Source organism: Syngnathus leptorhynchus, chromosome 10 (genome assembly GCF_054491065.1).
Source record: "Syngnathus leptorhynchus isolate UIUO chromosome 10, UIUO_Slep, whole genome shotgun sequence".
Taxonomy (NCBI): Eukaryota; Metazoa; Chordata; class Actinopteri; order Syngnathiformes; family Syngnathidae; genus Syngnathus; species Syngnathus leptorhynchus.
The window spans coordinates 12002904-12022292 of record NC_141204.1 but is presented as its reverse complement, the minus strand read 5'-3'; the positions used below and the strand labels follow the sequence as shown (position 1 = coordinate 12022292).

Genomic DNA, 19389 nt, shown 5'->3' with positions numbered 1-19389 from the left:
AGAGGTTTGATTTCACAACAGAAAATGTTCACAAAAGCCATAACACAAAGTGAGGCTGCTGTAAAGGCAAGTTTTATCGTGGCACAAGAAATTGCCAAATCAGCCCGACCCTTTAATGAAGGAGAGTTGTTGAAAAAGTGCATGATGAAGGTTTGTGACCAAGTGTGCCCCGAGAAAAACCAAGCCTTTGCAAACGTAAGCCTGAGCAGAAACACAATAGCTGACCGCACATGCGGGCTTGCCACCAATCTGCATGTCCAGTTGATGGAGAAGGGAAAAGATTTTGTTTCTCTTTCCCTTGCTGTGGATGAGAGCACTGACGCGTCTGATACTGCGCAGCTGACTGTCTTCGTCCGCGGCGTGGACACAAATCTGCATGTTACGGAGGAGCTTTTGGGATTTAAACCAATGCATGGCACAACCACAGGGAAAGAAATCTTTGAGGAGGTTTGAAAATGTGTAACTGAAATAAACCTTCCGTGGAATAAACTTGTGGGATTAACCACTGATGGTGCGCCAACCATGAGTGGTAAAAGGAATGGACTGGTGGGCAGGATCTGTGAAAAGATGCGCGAAGAGAACTGTGCAGGTGAATTATCTGTTTATCACTGCATCTTACATCAAGAACCCCTGTGTGGTAAAGCGCTGAAGATGGAGGATGTTATGTCCACAGTAACACAAAGGTCTCAATCACCGCCAGTTTAAGTCTTTTCTGGAATTTTCTATGCACTTTTTCTTGCTACTCCAAGGCCTGAATGGTTGATTTATTCATAGTTGTTATGTTATTTTATTTTCAAATTTATTAGCCTGTGTAAGAAGCTAATTTTGACATCTACCTCAGAAGGCTGCAAACAGAAAGGAGGCATTCAATTTTTATTTAAATTTGATTTAATATGCCATTGATATGTTTTATTATTATTATTATTATGACTATTATTATTAGTAGTATTATTAGTGTTATCAACTTGATTTTGCACGCCTGTACTTTTAAGTTATATAAGCCTTGCTTGTTCAATATTCATTGTAAAATCAAAACTTGTTTGATTCCATATTAAAAGGTTCCTTTGTTCAACCTTGGCCCGCGACTTTGTTCAATTTAAAATTTTGGCCCACTGTGAATTTGAGTTCGACACCCCTGATCTAAAGAGATTTTGCCCTTTTTGCAAAAATCAACTTGTAATGTTATGATTTCTTTATTGAATGTAATATCACTTTTTTAATAGTTTGACCTTGCATCTTTTTGAATACATATTTAATCACGTAATCTAGCAATGTTTTTGCAAAAAATAAACAACTGTAACGTCTAATATTCAAAGTTAATTCTAACGTCTGTCTGAAGAAATGTGTAAAAGCAAACGGCACTTTGAGATGAACTGCAAATGTATGGCCTTAAAGAAATATAAACGCAGCTCAAGTGTGCAGTGTTCTGTGCAGTGATTTTTTTACATACCACTAGAGGGAGCCAATGTAGCACTCTTGGAAAATCAGTTTCTTTGTAAAAACGTCAGTGTTAACGCCATTCAAATATAAAAAATAATAAAACCGGTTAAGCGTCTGTCATGAGTCACGTGGCACGCTGGTGTGCGTGTGTTCACCACTAGGGGACACTACATTGCGTATTACATGATTTTTGTTAAAGCTTGCAATATTATTAACTTTTTCAAAACTGCAACGTTAATGTCGTAATAATGTTCCATGTCGATATTGACAATGTTAAAAGTTGGCTAATTAGTGTTTGTGGGGGGCACATGTAAACACATTCACAGCATCTCATGCGGGACTCGAACTCGCGGTGTCGGCACACAAGACAGCCGAGTGCTCCCCTACGCTTTCAGAGACTCACGTCAACCTCTGGCTCCACCTGGCCGGAGGTGCGCAAGGTGCAGTTTCCAGCGGCCGACGGCCATTGTCGCTGCGTCCATGTGCTGTGAGCCGTAAAGAATCTATTTCTGTGCGCAGCTGCTGCCATAGGCATTGCGGCCCAAGAAAGCTTAGAATGGAACGTCCGGCCGGGTCATGCGCCCAGCGGAGGTCACCCGAGTAGATGTGGTACCTACACCGCAGACTGCCAGCCACCGAGCCCAACCCGGCCGAAAAATGTCCAAAATGTTCCTCGCACTTGAGCCATATCAACACTGGCCATTATTTTTGTGCTCAAGGTTCAAGCTTTTCCTTAGGAATTTGAAACGAGGGACAGCAGCATACGTGATTACAAGCGAGCAGGCGTCAATGTCGCTACACAGTCGTATGGGGCCAGCCACTAAGCAGCCGTTAAGCTTTAGTTGTGCCAGCTTTGGGCAGAGCCCGCCAGACGACCTCTCTTCTAGATTTGTTCACTTCACACAAACACTCGAAAGTAGTTAGTGAGACCCGTAATTCAACTGCCAACCTCTGAGTGGCAACACACCTTGTTTCACGCTTTGAATTTGAACAATGAAAACAGGAAGTATTTCCACTCAGCCTAATTGCTGCTGCAGGTGAATGGATCTTATCAGCTTCAATCCTCTTTTGCACCTATGGAAAGCAATGCCAGTAAGTACATTTTATGAAGCAAATCTGTGGGTGTGATTGTTGCTGAGATGATAAGTTTCTTAGTTTGTGGGGGAAACGGGATTTCTTTTGAAATGTGTTTCTAAAGTGTGTTTAAAGACCTTTAAACAAATGACTGGCCGTAAATGATCGAAAACCGGGGTGTCAAACTCATTTTTTTTCGCGGGCCGCATTGTAGTCATAGCTTCCATTATGACTGTCAATCCATATAAATATATGAGCACGTCATATTATATACAGTAAAAGCCACAAAACAAATAACTCGTTTTCAAATCAGACGAGTAAAAACTGGTCAAATATTTAAAAAAAAGAAAATTACTAAAAGTGAAGACAATTTGCAATTCTAGTAATGACACTAATTTGATGCACAATTTGTCTTCGCAGGCCACATAAAATGTTGTGGCAGGCCGTATCTGGACCCCGGGCCTTGAGTTTGACACATGTGATCTAAAAAGAAGGCTGGGGAATATTTAAATGGGGTCATTCTATATGGTGGTCTGTGTTGAAATCCTGGTGAGTGCCTTCCAATGTAGCCTCTTTGCGATGCGGGCCCTCAGGGTGCCTTCTCCACAAACGATTATGTCATCGGCCTTCAATATAGCCTCCGCCTTCGTATTTTTTACATTCAAGAGATGACTCATGCCAAACTGCGCCCACGACCCTCCCCAGCAAAGAATTCCAAGCCAGCCGAGAGTCTTGCTTGGTGCTTGCGGTGCCAGCCAGGCGCTAGTGCTGTTAGCATGGGCAGATGAATTAGCTGTATCTTTTTTCAAATGTTAATCCCGGCTGCTCCTCGCCGCCGCCGCCGCCCTGCTCTCTAAAAATAGCCTCCCAGGGCTTAAACCAAAACAAAGATGGCGGTGAGCGCGGCACAACTCGCACGTTGATAACTGTTGTTACGTCCACTCGGCTGAGGTGGTATTGTCGAAGTGCCACTTTCACTGGAATGATTGATATGATGCCGCAGGATAGTCAATAAATGTGAATATTTTCCAAATGGGTAAGGAATTAAGAATTGTTGTAATTTGTGGCTTTGGGGCCCCAACGAGTCGCCCGGTGCAGCCCACTCAAGCTCAAACTGTCACAAATGTGGCCCTGAACTCAAAGCGATTATGACGACTGTGCATAAAAGCAAAGTGTAGCTCAATCTTCAGCACTTGCAAGAGTCCACTTCAGGTCAATGAAGGCTCTGTCTGAAAGGGCTTCACATAAAAGTCCATGCACACTTGACCAAGACCAGCAACATTACCAACTGGGCAAGGAGAAACTCTAAATTCCATTTCAGCGAAAAAGGGAGCACAGGTGCTCGCTCATATACCAGAGGGGTTGAGCAAAACAACAAAAAATCCATATTGGGTCAGCTTTATTGTGCCATTTTGAAAAAATATCTCAGCAGAGCCCCAACAACTTTTTTCCCCCATGTGCCAATGTTAGTTGTCGCCGACAGCTTGCGTAGCTTTCATGAAGAGATCATCCTCTTGCTGGAGTGTTCAAGCCTCTTTAACACCCCCCCCCCCCCCACCCATCACAACCTTACATACGTTCTTCCCCTACCCCACCCACAGCGCTTCACCGCTATATTTCCCGCGAGCTGGCAGACATTGTCTGAATCTCTACAGGGATGCTGGAGGCCACTGCTTTTTTTTACTGTTGTTAGTGGAAACACCACGGGAGCGCTCTAAGGCTGCACAGGCTAACCGGCGGTGGCAAGGGGCCGGCGACGATAAGGACTCGATACCCGCAAGACATTTCACCTACAACGGAAAAAAGACACTTTTGACCAAGTTTAAAAAGTAAACTACACTCATCTAAATGTATGAGTTTGCTCAAAAGCAATTTCCTTCTCACTTGGTAAGTAACAACAACCTTAATGACCCTCCATGACGCCAACACTGTCACAAAACGAATGAAACTCATTAGTCAAGCCCCCACCCCCTCGTGTTTTATTTGTGTTGCGTTGTTCCTCGGTTGTCGGCTGTCTCACTGGATGGCATTGCAATTTGCTCATCCAGTAAGAAGACTCGTGAGTCAGAAAGCTTCCTGCATATCGATTAGCTAATGCACAATCCAGTTGCGCTTTTTGATGTGCTTTTTTTCTCCCGCCACCAAGGTCGGACGGAAGATTTCAGTGTTTGACGAACAACCGTCTGTTGCTCTGCACGGCTCAAGACATTCTGCTGCCCTTTAAAAATTGGTTGTCGACCAGTGGTGGGAAGGGATGCCAGGGGACCGCGACCCTCTCAACCCCCCTCTTTGCACACCCCTGCTGCAACCCCACCCAATGAATGTTCCGTTTTTTTCTTAGCTACATGAATGTTTCTTGTTCCTTTGGTTCTCAACTAGAGCGACTGTCCCCCAACACGTCTGTTCAGGTGGCATGAATAAAAAGACAAGTCGTAAAACCATTTCCTGAATGAGGCGTATGTTTGATTTGATTCCGTGGTTCCCTTTCGCGAGTGCCCACTACACTTGAGTTCACGCCAATATGTGATGGAGTCTTTTCATCAACGAAGAAGCCCCATTAAGTCATCAAGCTGCCTATGCATGTGCTATATTGATTAGCTAATGTACGTTGCATCCAGGGAGGGAGGGGGCAGCGCCCAGTCTCTCTCCCTGGAGTCTTCACCACCCCCCCGCGCCCCTTTCCCTTGTCCTCCCTAGTGTATTTCAGTATGGCGTCTGGGCTCTGCGTCAGCACATTGCAGCAAATCGTCACCTCGGGGCGGCTCGCACAGGACAAAGTCAACTAACCGACATCCATTCGTGACGTACTCGACCCGGCCAGCCCGGCCCGGCTTCCGATTGGCCGAGCGGAGGCCGGGGGAGGGTAGACTCTTGCCAACACCCCATCCCCTCCGTCGCTCCTCCCTCCCTCCCTCCCTCCCTCCCTCCCTCCCTCCCAGAGCCCGGCGTGAGGCAGCGGGCACGGCGGCGGAGGGGAGGGGAGGGGAGGGGTGGATGTAGGGGATGTTCGCCCAACCGCCGTCACTGTCGCCCGGTCTCTCGCTTGGCGCGTCCTTCTCCTTTCCTTCTTCTTCTCTCTTCCTCCTCGTCAACCCACTTGCTCCGCTCGACCATCATGGCTCTCAACATCCCCGGTGTGAGCGTCATGATGTTCTTTTACCTTTTGGTGCTGGCCATCGGCGTGTGGGCCTCCTTCAAGTCCAAGCGGGAGGCCAAGAAGGGCCGCGGAGACCAGACGGAGATGGCGCTGCTCGGCAACCGCGGCATCAACCTGGCGGTCGGCATCTTCACCATGACGGGCGAGTACAGGCGCCGACCGAGCGGCACACGCGTACGTCGCGCTTCCCGACGCCTTATTTAGGCCTGGAAAACGGGCCAAATGAATCGGAATTCGACCTCCGTTTCACCTCGCGCACGTGATGACTCAACCCTCCTTGTGCCGTTCGAGGTCTGCATATCGTCGTACGATGCACACAGGTGCGTCCAGAATAAAATGCATTACAGTTACAAGCGCATGCATGTTCAAGTGGTACATATGACGTAATTATGGTACATTAGAGGTGCATAGAATATTACACGTACAAGTAGAACGTGTTTGAGATAGGACGTAATCGTGCTACACACATTAAAGTGACAATGTGGAATGGTTTGATTTTTCAATAGTCATTAATTTAAAAAATCGTAATTATTTTTAATAATGTGCAAAAAAAGTGCTATCACATCAACATATTATGTAGGTCCAGTTTATATATATATATATTTTTTTTTTCGGTCACACACACACACACACACACACACACACACACACACACACACACACACACACACACACACACACACACCGTCATATGTGGGAATTGAACTCACGGTGTCGGCACACAAGACAAGCAAGTGTACCCCTACACCATCAGCCACTCCCGTAGATCTAGTAATGGCCAATTATATTACCGTGTCGCACCTCGTCGTAGTGGATGGTGCCACGTCTCGCTGCCATCATTCCGTTATGGCTAGCCGAGGGAGAATAATTTGCTGGATTGATGTCGGCAGAGTGGGTAACAAATCTGATGCGCTTGCTTGGTCACTTGAGGGAAGACTCAAAGTTGTTTGTGGTGACATTTTGCATTCACCTCTGCTGAAGACGTTGCTGTCTCGGCTTGCCGTGTGTGCGCGCTTCTAAAGTCTACCACAAGATGGCCAAGAAAAAACACTGTCCCTTTAAATATGATGTCAAACGATAGTACATTACTATGTATGATGCATATGACATGCTGAACATTTCAATTAAAAAGCATTAATTCTAATGTTTAAAAGTAATGCTTTGAAGAAAAACACATTACTGGTCTTGAATGGCAAGTGTAGAGACATAGAAGATTTAAAATTGCACATCGGAGACGTATGGGCCGGGCATGTCCCCAAGTGAAGTGTTTGCTACGGAGGAACCAACAAAGCTCACTTGAATACAACCAATTTCATTTTTTGCTTACGACGGCATCATCGGGACAAGTTTGAGATTCACAAGCGCAAAGCTGCAAAGCCACAGCAGCAAAAGCTTGCAGAGGCGAAACAAGCTACCCCTGAAATAGCCACAAGTCCAAGGAAATAGCACGGAACAAAGTGACGGGCTGGGACGTCTGCCGTGAACAAGACTCGATTCGGTCGTCCCGCTGACTTCCTTCTGCTCTATTTTATAAGACGCCAATGCTCTTTTGTTTCCAGTAGACAGACTGAGCTCCCGCCTTTGCTACTTTTGGGAAGTTCGGCACGCAAATCTCAGTAAAACTCCATTATTATTATGTTTTTTACGTTGAGCTAAGATCAATTTGCATAAGAACGTTTTTTTTCCAATGTTCAATTTAGGTTGAGTTTTGGTGCAAAAGATGAAAAGATATTCTTATGGCCTGACTCACAGAGTAGGTTTGTTGAAAAAAAGCTAAAAGCCAAAAACAATTGTTCATTGTCCTTGCACACATCCTTCAGTTTGACGTTAACAAAAGTTTAAAAGTCCGTATGGAAAAGAGCAGGCCTCAAAGCCAGTCGAGGAGCATCGAACATAAATAGGTTCTGTTGGAAGCGTGGAGAAGACTGCGCAGAAACACAAGTTTGCTATCATTTGCATTTATGTACATGCCCGGCCGGTGACACCCAAGATCAAAGTTGACAGGTCAGCACTCGGAAATACCTTGTTCGCTTCGTCTTGCAAAATTGTTGCCTAAAATTAGCAGGATAAATTGGCCGAGTGCGCGACGAGCTCGACTTTCTCCCCGGCCCCTCTTACAAATTGGACTGCAGCCGACAATTCTGGCGGGCCGCCGCCTCTGCTGTTGGATAGCGAGTACTGCAGGCAGGTTGTCACTTTGGCTTCCGTACACCATCAAGCCTTCGACCCGTTTCACACCATCTGTCCATTCCTGCAGCATACGCACACACACTCAAAGTAAAGCAGAGTCATTGATGTCAACAAGACACATACACACAGTTTATATTCATTCAGTTGAGCTATATAAAATATAAAATATGATTGTTTCAATCGTGCGCATTTATTGAGTCGGCGCATCCATTTGACATCTCAGCAAAAGTATAACAACTGAATGACCTCGGTTATTTTTGATTATTATTTTTTGAATGACCTCAGTTGGTTGTTTTATGCCAAAAAAAGAACAAATTCTAGTTGACAACAATTTAGCATCGCTGTGTCACGCATTTATGTTCCATCCACCTTGAATGCGCCAAGACATGTTGTGTGCATCTCTAATGTAGCATCTTTAATGGCTTCGATACGCGTTGACGTCATTTTGCGCTCTGTGGTTCGAAGCAATAGCTTGTTGTTTTATGTTTTTATGACCCTGTGAGCGTTTTTCAAGCACTGCACCAACTTGTGCCGCATGTATTTTGACGTTGACAGTTACGAGGCGGGGCACATCCTCAAAGGCCCTGCTTGAGTTTGAATGCTGCGACGAAACCGTTGAGCCCGTCAAGAATTGCGCGTGCCGAAAGATAAAAATGCTGCGTTCAGCTGAAATGTGACGCGCGTGTCTTTTGTCGACAGCCACGTGGGTCGGCGGCGGGTTCATCGTGGGCACGGCGGAGGCCGTCTACAACCCGTCCATGGGGCTCATCTGGGCCGTCATGCCCGTCACGGCCACCATGTGCTTCATCTTCGGTGAGCAGCGCTCCTTTTTAGGGCAGGCCGCAGCGCCTCAGCGCCTCTCGCTCGGTGCCGGGCCCACCTTTTCTCCCAGCCTGGTGAACAATAGTCCCCAAAAAACAAAAGCGCTAACGTCCAAACAAGGAGAGTCTCCTCGGGCCCTCACAACAGGCGGATTTGAGTCCTTAAGAACACTTAATTCGCGTCGGCGCTGGAGTCCAAATAGGGTTTACGAGGTCAGAAGCTGACCCCTCCTGAGTTCAGAAAAATCACAAGTGGGCCCAGAACGCTCGAGTGCAAGTAGCATGTGATCACAATAATAGAACTTGAGATTGCCGCTCGTGTTGAAATTGGTAGAAGTCTGAAGAGCCGGTTTTGAAATGTGGAAAAGTCCTTCCCAAGAAGTCCCGAACGAAGCCAAAAATATTTTTGTAATTTGTAAATGAGATGTGTCAATTTGGCAAATGCAATCCGCCACAACGGGTCACGGCTCACCGGTCTTGAAAGCTGAGCTGTGGTTGGTTGTGACCTGAGAGCTGAACGACTGTAATGTGATGTTCAGTCGACAGAAAGTGGCAAAATGGCCGACCCCTCAGAGATGGATTTCATGTGTTCCCAGTGTTCACCAGAATGCCGCGCTCCGACGCGTGGGGCGCACACTCGACAATTTTGTGGAGGAGATTTGGCGGTTGACTTGAATAAGAGCCCCTAAATAAGAGTACAAAGTGAAAACCGCTCACCGCCCCTGTCGTGAGCGAGCTCTTCATTGTTTGTGACCTTCGAGTGCTCCACTGATAACGTTCGAGGTCACACTGGGCAGCTCTTACAGCAGTAGCGCAGCGTCAGAACCAGGACACGGCAAAAATGCCATCTCGGGGAAAGTTCAAATGATTCAATGGCAACATTACAACTTGACAACTTAGTATCTTTAAAGGCGGTGCATTTGACGTCACCAATACGCAAAAAACTAAAATGAGACAATCGCTTTGAGCTCAGCTCGCCGGCACTGTTGTCGATGAGCAGCCACCTAACCGTTGATATTGTCAAAGAAAACAAGGCGCCAAGTGTCGTACAAAGTTTGAGATCTCAAATGGAGGCACGTGCCGCTGGCATGAATTCTCTTGCTAGCGCGTTTGTACTAGCGCGTTCGTGCTAGCGCGTACTTTTGTCGTCGGCGGACAAACACGGAGCGGGCACTCGGACAGCAGCCTGCGTAAGTATGTGCAGATTGGCCCGCATTCCTTGGCCACGTGAAAGTCACATGGTTGATCCTCTTACTCTTGCCCGGCCTGTCGTCCGGCGCGTCTCCCCTTCCCTGCTGCAAGGCAGCCGATTGGAACTTCTCTGGAGTTGCAGAGGAGCTGACCGTTTGCAGCGGGGAGGGAGCCGTGCAGAAAAACAGGCAGGACAGCCTGCCTTAAGTAAGTGTAGGAGAATGGCTGGCCTGCGTTAGTGCAAGCTTGCATCCTTCCCAGCGAGCATATCAGCATTTGTCTGTTTGCGCCGATGCGCTTTGGAGCAAACACAACTGCCCGCGAGTGTCAGCATTTGTCTGTTTGCGGCAACACGCTTTGGTACAAACGCAACCGCCCGCGACCGTCTTGACACCGAATGACGCCCAGGTGGTTGTTTTTTGTCATCTTTCTCTCTTGTGCGCCGTAGGCGGCCTGTTCTTTGCCGAGCCCATGCGCAACAGCAAGTACGTGACCATGATGGACCCCTTCCACATCAAGTACGGCAAAGTGGCCACGGCCGCCCTCTCTATGGCTGCGCTGGTCTCTGAGATTATGTGGGTGACCGGCACTCTCATAGGATTAGGTAAGGATGCCGCCGCACGCCGCAGCTGGCCGTCGAGTGAAAGGAACGGCCACTTTTAGCTCGCGCCGGCTTTTCCCGTGGGCAGACGCATCAAACCAGACGGATTGCAGCGGTGACTCTCTGGCTGACCAATGTGCACTTTTCATTTTGTTGAAAACAAACAAAAAAGAGTCAATCTCCAAGCCCAACAATTCAATTCAATCCATTTTTTTTAAACCAACTTGCATAACGTTAACTCAAAATTGATATATTTTTTTACATTTTCTTTTGAACTTTCATCTTCCATTCAATTTAGGCTTTCTTTTCTTTTCTCCTCACCATCACTCAACCGCTTTGCAGATTTTTTAAAGAAAGCCGTGCCATCTCTTCCAGGGTAGGCCTGCGACGTTTAGAGATGATCGTGATAGTGATGGCTTGAGGGCTTCCTTCTGCTTAATTGCCGTCGCTTGATCGTCAAAATTGTTGACATCTTCCGGCCATATTGTTTTGCAATATTACTCGCGCAAACCGCGCTCATGTTTTCTTATGATTTCTTGTTTCAATTGTAAGAAAATCATCACCTTCTTTCTTTTTTCACCACTAGTACCGGACGCTAACTGTCGTCATCCCAACGTGCTGCCGTCAAGCGGTCTAACCATGATGACGTCCTATGTTAGGAATTACTTTGGATGTTGATTCAAATATTTGATCAAATTTCACATTGTATGTTGAAAGATTCGTATGTTTAAGCAATCATATGACTTGAGTTGATTATCGAATTAATCAATCAATCAATCAATCAATCAATCAATTCATGGTTTAGAGTCCCTTTGAACTTCAAAATGCCCAAATCCTTGTATTTTCAGCCTTACACTGATCAATCTTCCATTTGTCTAGTCTTCTGTGAAAGCTTTGTGTTTTGCCAAAATAGGACATTTGCGCTTACTTTGCAACACAACCGTCAACATCCCGTGGAGGAGGACATGGGATCTGTTATTGTGCTCAGCTCGCCGACTGCGACACCGCAACTTCTTGTTATGCTTGCTGTCTTCTCACCATTCCGTTCATTGTCAGGAACGTGAGAACACCGCCCGCTCGCCGTTAAGGTTGCTTCAGCCCGAGCGCCGCCCGTTTGTGGTCATCAAGGTCCCTATGTATTTGTTTTCATCCATCATCGCTGAGCTAATGCAAAGAAATCCCAAATTGGAGATGATCAAGTTTTGTCCACTCTAACTTCTTTGCAAGAACCACACGTGAGACAGTTTGGCCATTTTACACTTGCAAGCGGACAAAACCATCAGCACCCTGTGTGGTACAAAGGTGCTTGAAGCAGTCGGATTTTCGCCTCTTGCTAGAGACTATTTATTGAGAGAAAGCAGGGTGGGGATGAAAGTCAACAGGTTTCGGGGGTCACGTCTGCAAACTGGTTAATCAGTGAAGAGGGTCTCAGCTCTTTGTTTTACAAGGATGTGAAAACAGATACTAGTGGAGCATCTTTAGACAACAAGCTAAGCAAGAGCATTTGCACAACCTTGGAAAGTTTCAACAACTAAAGGGAATGTGGAAAGTTTCAAAAAGTCAAGGGAAGGTTAATGATTTTAGTCAACATTTAGTCAACATTCCAACATAATCATACGATCAAAATAATGTCAACCCTAACTTTGTCTGCTTTTGTCACTTCCGATGAAAGCTCTTGCAACGTATTAGCAGTATCCTGCTTGCATCCAATCCTCCTTTTTGGTTTGAAAGTCGTACAAGCTACGTCTTTGTACTTGTCATGATGAACAAAATTGAATCCCCTTGACTAAAATGAATCCAACTCAAGACTCAACACTTTTTGCTTTGCGTTCTTTGTTTTTTCCCCTTTTTTCTCAGCCTGTGTGTGTGTGTGTGTGTGTGTGTGTGTGTGTGTGTGTGTGTGTGTGTGTGTGTGTGTGTGTGTGTGTGTGTGTGTGTGTGTGTGTGTGTGTGTGTGTGTGTGTGTGTGTGTGTGTGTGTGTGTGCTGTATTTTCAGAACAATAAGTCGCTCCAGAGTATGAGTCGCACTAGCCATAAAGGGTATATACAGTGGAGCCTCGGTTTTTGAACGTCCCGGTTCTCGAACAATTCGGGATTCAAACGAAAAATTTGACATTTTTTTCCTTCGGATGTTGGACGAAATTCGGTTGTCGAACCTCGCGAGATGAGCCGAGAGGACCCGCATGCCAACTGACTTCGTTCGTTATTTCATTCTCGTTACTCTGAGGATTTCATCAACTCTACTCATGCCTCCAAATGAAGCAAGTGGGAGCAGTAAAGCCATCCTAAAACACAAAGACGCTCCTAAAGCAATGCGACAGTGACCGTTGCGTTTGCGCGATCGGACCAAATTAAGCTCCCTGCGCACTGAGCTCCACTTAAATTTTAGAAAGTACATCAGGACTTAAAAAATATTTTCAAAATTTCAGCGGCCGGCGGTGCGCTGTAGTCGCGCGATCGGACCAAAATGCGCAAATGAAAAAAATGACGTTTTTTCCCATTATCTGTAATGGGAAAACATGATTCGGAATTTGAACGATTCACTTCTGAACAGCCTTCTGGAACGGATTGTGTTTGAAAACCGAGGCTCCACTTTATAGCCATAAAATGACATATATAAGTCGCATTTTGGGGGCAAATTTACTTGATAAAATCCAACACCAAGAACAGACACGTCATCTTGAAAGGCAATTTAAAATAAAAATAGAATAGGTAACAGGCTGAACAGCACGGTATGCTAACGTTACATGACACATAAACAATGAACTGAGAACGTGCCTGACGTAACATATTAAGAGTTATTCAGAGAACTATAGCATAAATAACATGCTAACAAGTTTACCAAACCATCCGTGTCACTCCAAATCACTAAATCCAATAAAATCTTCATGTTCGGTGTCACTTTTAAACAACTCCGCTAATTCCGGAAGTAGAAGATGCATCGCTTCCTCTTCTACGTCGCTTACGTCACACTCATCGTCTTATTATAATTTCACACATAAGTTGCTCCTGAGTATAAATTGTACCCCCTGGCCAAACTATAAAAAAAAACTGCAACTTATAGTTTGGGAAGTACGGTACATGGCCAGAAAATGGCCACAAATGATCTAAGGTGTGGTCAAATGTGTGTGCACCAGGAGTGACCATGAGCGTGATCCTGGACCTGTCGTACACGGTCAGCATCTGGATCTCGGCTGCCGTGGCCATCACCTACACGCTGCTGGGTGGACTCTACTCGGTGGCCTACACCGACATCATCCAGCTGGTGCTCATCTTCATCAGCCTGGTCAGTGCTGCTTCTTGTTTTTCTCGCAACTGGCACTCTTGTGCTTTTGTGTCCGCTTGCTGATATTCGTGCCGGTCGAGTAGTCACTACTCTCGCTCGAGCTGTCGATCTAATCCCGAGATCCCTGAAGGTGTCCAACATTTGGTGAAGGCTGTAGCTGTAGTTGGAAGCTCGCAGCCTCCCACATAACGTTAAGCAGCAGTATGCCCGACGTGCGGTTGTTGTTGAACCCCTTCGCAGTGGATGTGCGTTCCGTTCGCGCTGATGAGCCCCGCTGTGACGGACATCAGCCAGACAGCATACAACTACACCTTCCAGCCGCCGTGGGTGGGCACACTGGAGGAAGACCGAGTGTGGCGCTGGATTGACAACTTCTTAATCCTGGTGAGAAAAGAGAGAAAGAATGTTCACCTTTATATCTTATTGAAACGGGTGCTTACAGTGGGGCAAAAAAGTATTGAGTCAGCCACCAATTGTGCAAGTTCTCCCACTTGAAAGATGAGAGATGCCTGTAATTTTCATCATAAGTACACTTGAGAGACATGCCTAAGCCACTACATGTCCAGGCCCATGTGAAGTTTGATATTCCATATTCTCCCAATCCTCTTCTGGATCATCCAAATGCTCTCTAGCAAACTTCAGATGGGCCGGCCAGGACATGTACTGGCTTTAAGCAGGGGGACACGTCTGGCACTCCAGGATTTGAGTCCCTGGCGGCGTGTTTTCCTGGGATTTTTGTTCACCGTTCTTGTGATTATTTTGACACCACGTGGTGAGATCTTGCGTGGAGCCCCAGATCGACGCCATTATTGACCAAATAACTCAAATTCCAAGATTTCCACCATAATTTGCAAATAAATTCTTTAAAAACCAGACAATGTGATTTGCCGGATGTTTTTATTTATTTATGTTTCTCATAGTTGAAGTGTACCTATGTTGAAAATGATAGCTATCTTTCATCTTGTAAGTGGGAGAACTTGCACAATTGGTAGCTGACTAAATACTTTTTTGCCTCATTGTATGTGTGGATAGCAGATGTACATTGGCCATCCCCTGATGGCAGTATCCTCACAAGTCGCTAGAAGAGTTGCTCAACTACCCTAAGTCGGCAGTAAGATGCCATAATAGTTGTTTCCTATGTGATATTGTCTGTATTTGTGTGTTGCGATGGCATTTATGTACAAATCTCAATTGCTGAAAGCATTGAGACGCCACCGCGTGGATCCAGGTTGTTAGCTCGTCCATGACGGGTGACATTAGCATTCAGCTAAACAAGCTTTCCTAATTGTGTTTTGGGTGCATTCCCTTTGAAAGAGTGCAATTAAAGAGCTAGAGTGTGTTTTTGAACAATATTGTCAAATGTTATTTGCCAAACTAATGCTTGAGTTGAGTTCACGGTCAACATTACAGCTTGGACCTTGACTTTTTGCTCACAAGGAAAAAAAATTCAACGTTCTTGTGGTGTGACTTCTATCTCAAGGAACCGCGGTGTTCATTTATTCCATATGTGCATGGCTTAACTTGTTCTTGTGTCTTCCCGTCAAGGGTTTGGGCAACCTGGGCCTTCAGAACTTCCACCAGAGGACTTTGTCTGCTGCCTCGTCCACCACAGCCAAGATTACCTGTTTCGCCGCAGCCTTCATCGTCCCCACTTTGGGGATTCCTCCTATCTTGCTGGGCGCAGCCGCCGCCTCCACGGGTACGAAAGCAGAAATCCCGTTTCAAGGAAGTTAGAGCCGTGTTCTCCCATATGTGTGAATTAGAAAGGTTTGCCACACGCAGCCACAGGGCAGTTAATGTAGGCGTTCCCTGTCAAATGTGGGCGTTCCCTGTCAGATGTGGGCGGTTCCTGCCAAATGTGGGCGGTTCCCAGCCAAATGTGTGCACGGTTCCTGCTTATGTATAGTGAGCGTGCCAGAAGTTTGGACAAAAAGTGCCCAGGCCAGGCGTGTTGAATAAAAGCAAAAAAAAAGAATGTGGCCGACCCTTCATCATCGATATGTGACTAAATGATTTTGAAAACAATCCTTTGGGGTTTTTTTGCTCCCAGACTGGAACATGACCACTTACGGTTCTCCGTCCCCGTTCGAGCGAGGTCAGACAGGCCTGGTGCTGCCCATTGTGTTGCAGCACCTCACCCCTCAATACATCTCCATCGTGGGCATCGGAGCCGTGGCAGCCGCCGTCATGTCATCCACCGACTCGGCCCTGCTTTCCGCCGCCTCCATCTTCACCTCCAACATCTACAAGAACATCCTCAGGACTCAGGTGAGAAGCAAAGGGGGGGCTACCTTCTAGGCCAGACCTTTCTTTAGCAATAATCTGCGCCACAACTAGCATTCCTTTTCCAAAGTTAGTTCATTGAAACAAACAACAACCAGCTTGAGCGTCAGCGATGTGAGTCATTGCTCTTCACCCAAATCTGGTGCGTTAGTCCAGAAAAAAAGCTTACCTTGACACAATCTTGAATTTGTTGCTCATCTGCCCCCCCCCCCCCCCCCCCCTAAAAAAAAGAAAATGACACATTTGTCCAAATCAAATGGATGCCACTGGCTTTGCAAACACAAAAGTAAGAAGTGGCTGAATGACACTTTGCCTTTGGTGGCTCCGCCAGGCTTCCGAGCAAGAGCTCCAATGGGTGATCCGCGCGTCTGTGGTGGTGGTGGGCCTGGCGGGGACGTCGCTGACCTTCCTGGACAACAGCGTGCTGATGATCTGGATGCTGCGTTCGGACCTGACCTACACGCTCATGTTGCCGCAGCTGGTGTGCGTCCTCTTCTTCGCCGTGTCCAACGGCTATGGGGCTGTCCTGGGTTGCCTGAGCGGGACTCTCCTCCGGGTCCTGTGCGGTGAGCCCGTGCTGGGCCTCCCGCCGGCGCTGCGCTTCCCTGGCGGCGCACTGGTGGACGGCGTCTATGTGCAGAGCTGGCCCATTCGCACCATCTGCATGCTGGCGGCGGTGGCCTCCATTTTGTCCTTCTCCTTCCTGGCCTCGCTACTTTTCCACAAAGGCGTGATCCCCAAGAGGTGGGACTTCTTCCAAGTGCTGACGCGGGACTCAGCCGAGACGCCCGACGGCTCCAAGTATGACATCAAAGACGACGACGACGATGCGAAGGAACAAAATGAAAGCAAGGAAGTGTGTGAACCCATGCTGGAATCCACTTTCTAGAAAGCGCGACTCAGATCCAAATGCCGCCGTACCCGATCGTATGCAGGTTTAGTCGTAGGATACAGTCATTCCCCGCTATTCGTGGCCTACTGTGAGCACCAATTTGTCAAGCCTTCCATCTTTCCAATCGAAAAGCCGCAAATGAAAAAGAAACGTTGTTTCTTAAGGGCCTTGCTCACCGGCCCAGAGACAAGTTACTGTCCCGAGGGCCGCTCCAATCCCCCCAAAAGAAGGAGTTGACCCGTTATTACAACAGTTATGGCAGCCAGTAGTCCAGGTTTGATCATGTGACGTTGCGCATGTAGCAAGCGGAACGCTCAACAGTCAAACAGCAAAGCCTAACCTCAGATGATGAACTCGGCTTCGTTCTCATTCCAGCTTTACCTTCAAGTGTCTTTACAGAAATAGCCTAGCTTGCCCACCTCTCGCCAAAATGCTTGCGAGTGGTGTACATTGCACAGCGGATCCAATCACGAGGAAGTGGCTGAAGCGTTGGTTCAAAATAACCCCACTCTTACTCCTCTATACTCGCCGAGTTACTCTCGCGCAACCCGCCTCTTCCTTGACAATCGTTTCTATGGTTTTGTGAAAGCAGCACAGTGTAAAACTTTGGCAGTTTTCCATTGCGGCGCATCCGTAGATGAAATTGTTCAATGTGCTGGTGTGCGTCAACAGTCTCAATCGTGATGGTCCAAGTTGGTTTCACAATACCAAAAAAAATGGCCCGCTGTCCAAGTTGGTCTTAAAATACCAAAACATTTAATTTGGGGAAAGATAGCCCACTGGCCTCTCCAAACTGTTTGCCAGTCCAGATAGAACACATCGACATACTTCTTTGACACCAATTCATATGTAGACAGGGTTCTGGCAGCATCTTGTGGCAATATTTCACAACGTGTAAAAGGAAGAAAATGCAAACAGGTAATTCCACGTAATGAACCACGAATATACGGGGGATAACTGTATTATTATTATTATTATTATTTAGCGTGTATACTGAACGGTGTACACAGGGAAAAAACAACAGCTATGCTCTCTGTTTTAAGAGCTCAGCATCCTCTGCAATTTTATGCAGCATTGACACTTCCAGGCACGGACAGAGAGAGGCACTGTTTCCAAAATGGACGTGAATGTGTTCAGCGTCAAGTGACTTTGCCACCAGCCGATTTCAAAACATTTGCCAGTCAAAACAAAATGCTGGAAATGTTTTGTTTTCTTTCTTTCCTTTTATTGTATTCTAGCTTCTTAGACGAGTAGGTGATTGTTAACAGCTGATTGTATCGTGACTGAGTGAGAAGGGCTCTCAATCACGAGCACTTAATTGTACAAAAATAACAAAAAATTTGCCTGCCTATGCAACCAAGTGTGAATGGTTTGTCATTAAACCCTTTGTTAGCCCTCTTTGACGAGATGTGTTGTCATTAAGGCAAGAGCTGGTTTATTGAGACAAAGTAATCAATCATCTGAATCTTTACCTAAGCAAAAAATAATCATAAAGTTTTGATTTGTCAATCATTGGCTCATACCGAAGGCATTTTCATCTTTCTTCATATTTAACCCTAAACAAAAATTTTACTCCTTAATCAAACAAAACAATTTGGGGGGCAAGACTTGGACGGTATTCCAGAAAGCAGGTTCAACATACTCTGATTCTATCCCTGAACTCTGAGTTGACTTATTCTGAGATGGGAAACTGAGTTTTCGGTTCCAGAAAAGCTGATCTGAGTTAGTTTAATCAACTCTGAGTATGTCCACCTAGAGTAACGCGTGTGCACAACTCCTATAAAAAGCCATTATCAATCGAGCCCCGATACTACAAGTCACCATGACAACTGAGGAAAAACAGATCACCTTATTTTACTTTATTGGGCCTTATGCAGGCCTACGGCGAGCACAACGTATTTTATTTGCCGCAAATCTAATACGGCTGCAGCAGCGAAGAGACGTCATGGGAGGAAATTGCTGCTCGATGCGCAAGTTTGAATGTACTATTTCATTGATGTAACATCTAACCATAAAATCGTAGCGTAGCCTATAGTTATGAATTTAAGTAGGAATGAAATCTTATTTTCATTTAGGTGCAATTCAACAGGAGAAAGAAACGACTTGGAAGCAGCTCAAAATAAAACATAAAAACATTAGTCAAAAAGGTAAGGCTGTGATTGCACCTCACTTTGATTTTAATTTTATTATTTTAAATGAACTCACGCTATTAAACAAGGTCAGTATTAATTTAAATGGATGGATGGATGGATGGATGGATGGATGGATGGATGGATGGATGGATGGATGGATGGATGGATGGATGGATGGATGGATGGATGGATACTGAAGCAATTGGAGGAAAAAGAAAGGCTCCCTTGAAGTTAGTTAAACCTTTGGAACACATTCAAATGGCGACATGAAGTTGCGATTAATCATTAGTTAACTGTGGAAATCATGCAATTAATCGCGAT

General features: G+C 46.0%; 1 protein-coding gene across 4 annotated transcripts; it reads left to right on the top strand.

The window, feature by feature from the left end:
* The first annotated feature begins 1965 nt into the window (after window positions 1-1965).
* On the top strand, window positions 1966-18404 carry LOC147050479 (high-affinity choline transporter 1-like). 4 transcript variants are annotated; one of them, XM_085922321.1, is made up of 8 exons: window positions 1966-2532; window positions 8561-8674; window positions 10322-10477; window positions 13613-13761; window positions 14002-14145; window positions 15307-15460; window positions 15812-16029; window positions 16376-18402. In XM_085922321.1, exons 1-8 carry the CDS (start codon window positions 2517-2519, stop codon window positions 16931-16933), a joined length of 1509 nt encoding a protein of 502 aa, XP_085778447.1. In that variant the 5' UTR covers window positions 1966-2516; the 3' UTR covers window positions 16934-18402. The 4 variants fall into 4 exon arrangements, with proteins under 4 accessions (XP_085778447.1, XP_085778448.1, XP_085778449.1 ...); XM_085922323.1 differs by lacking the exon at window positions 1966-2532 and adding an exon at window positions 5480-5813 and having other exon boundaries at window positions 16376-18404; XM_085922320.1 differs by lacking the exon at window positions 1966-2532 and adding an exon at window positions 5835-5991.
* The last annotated feature ends 985 nt before the right edge of the window (window positions 18405-19389 follow it).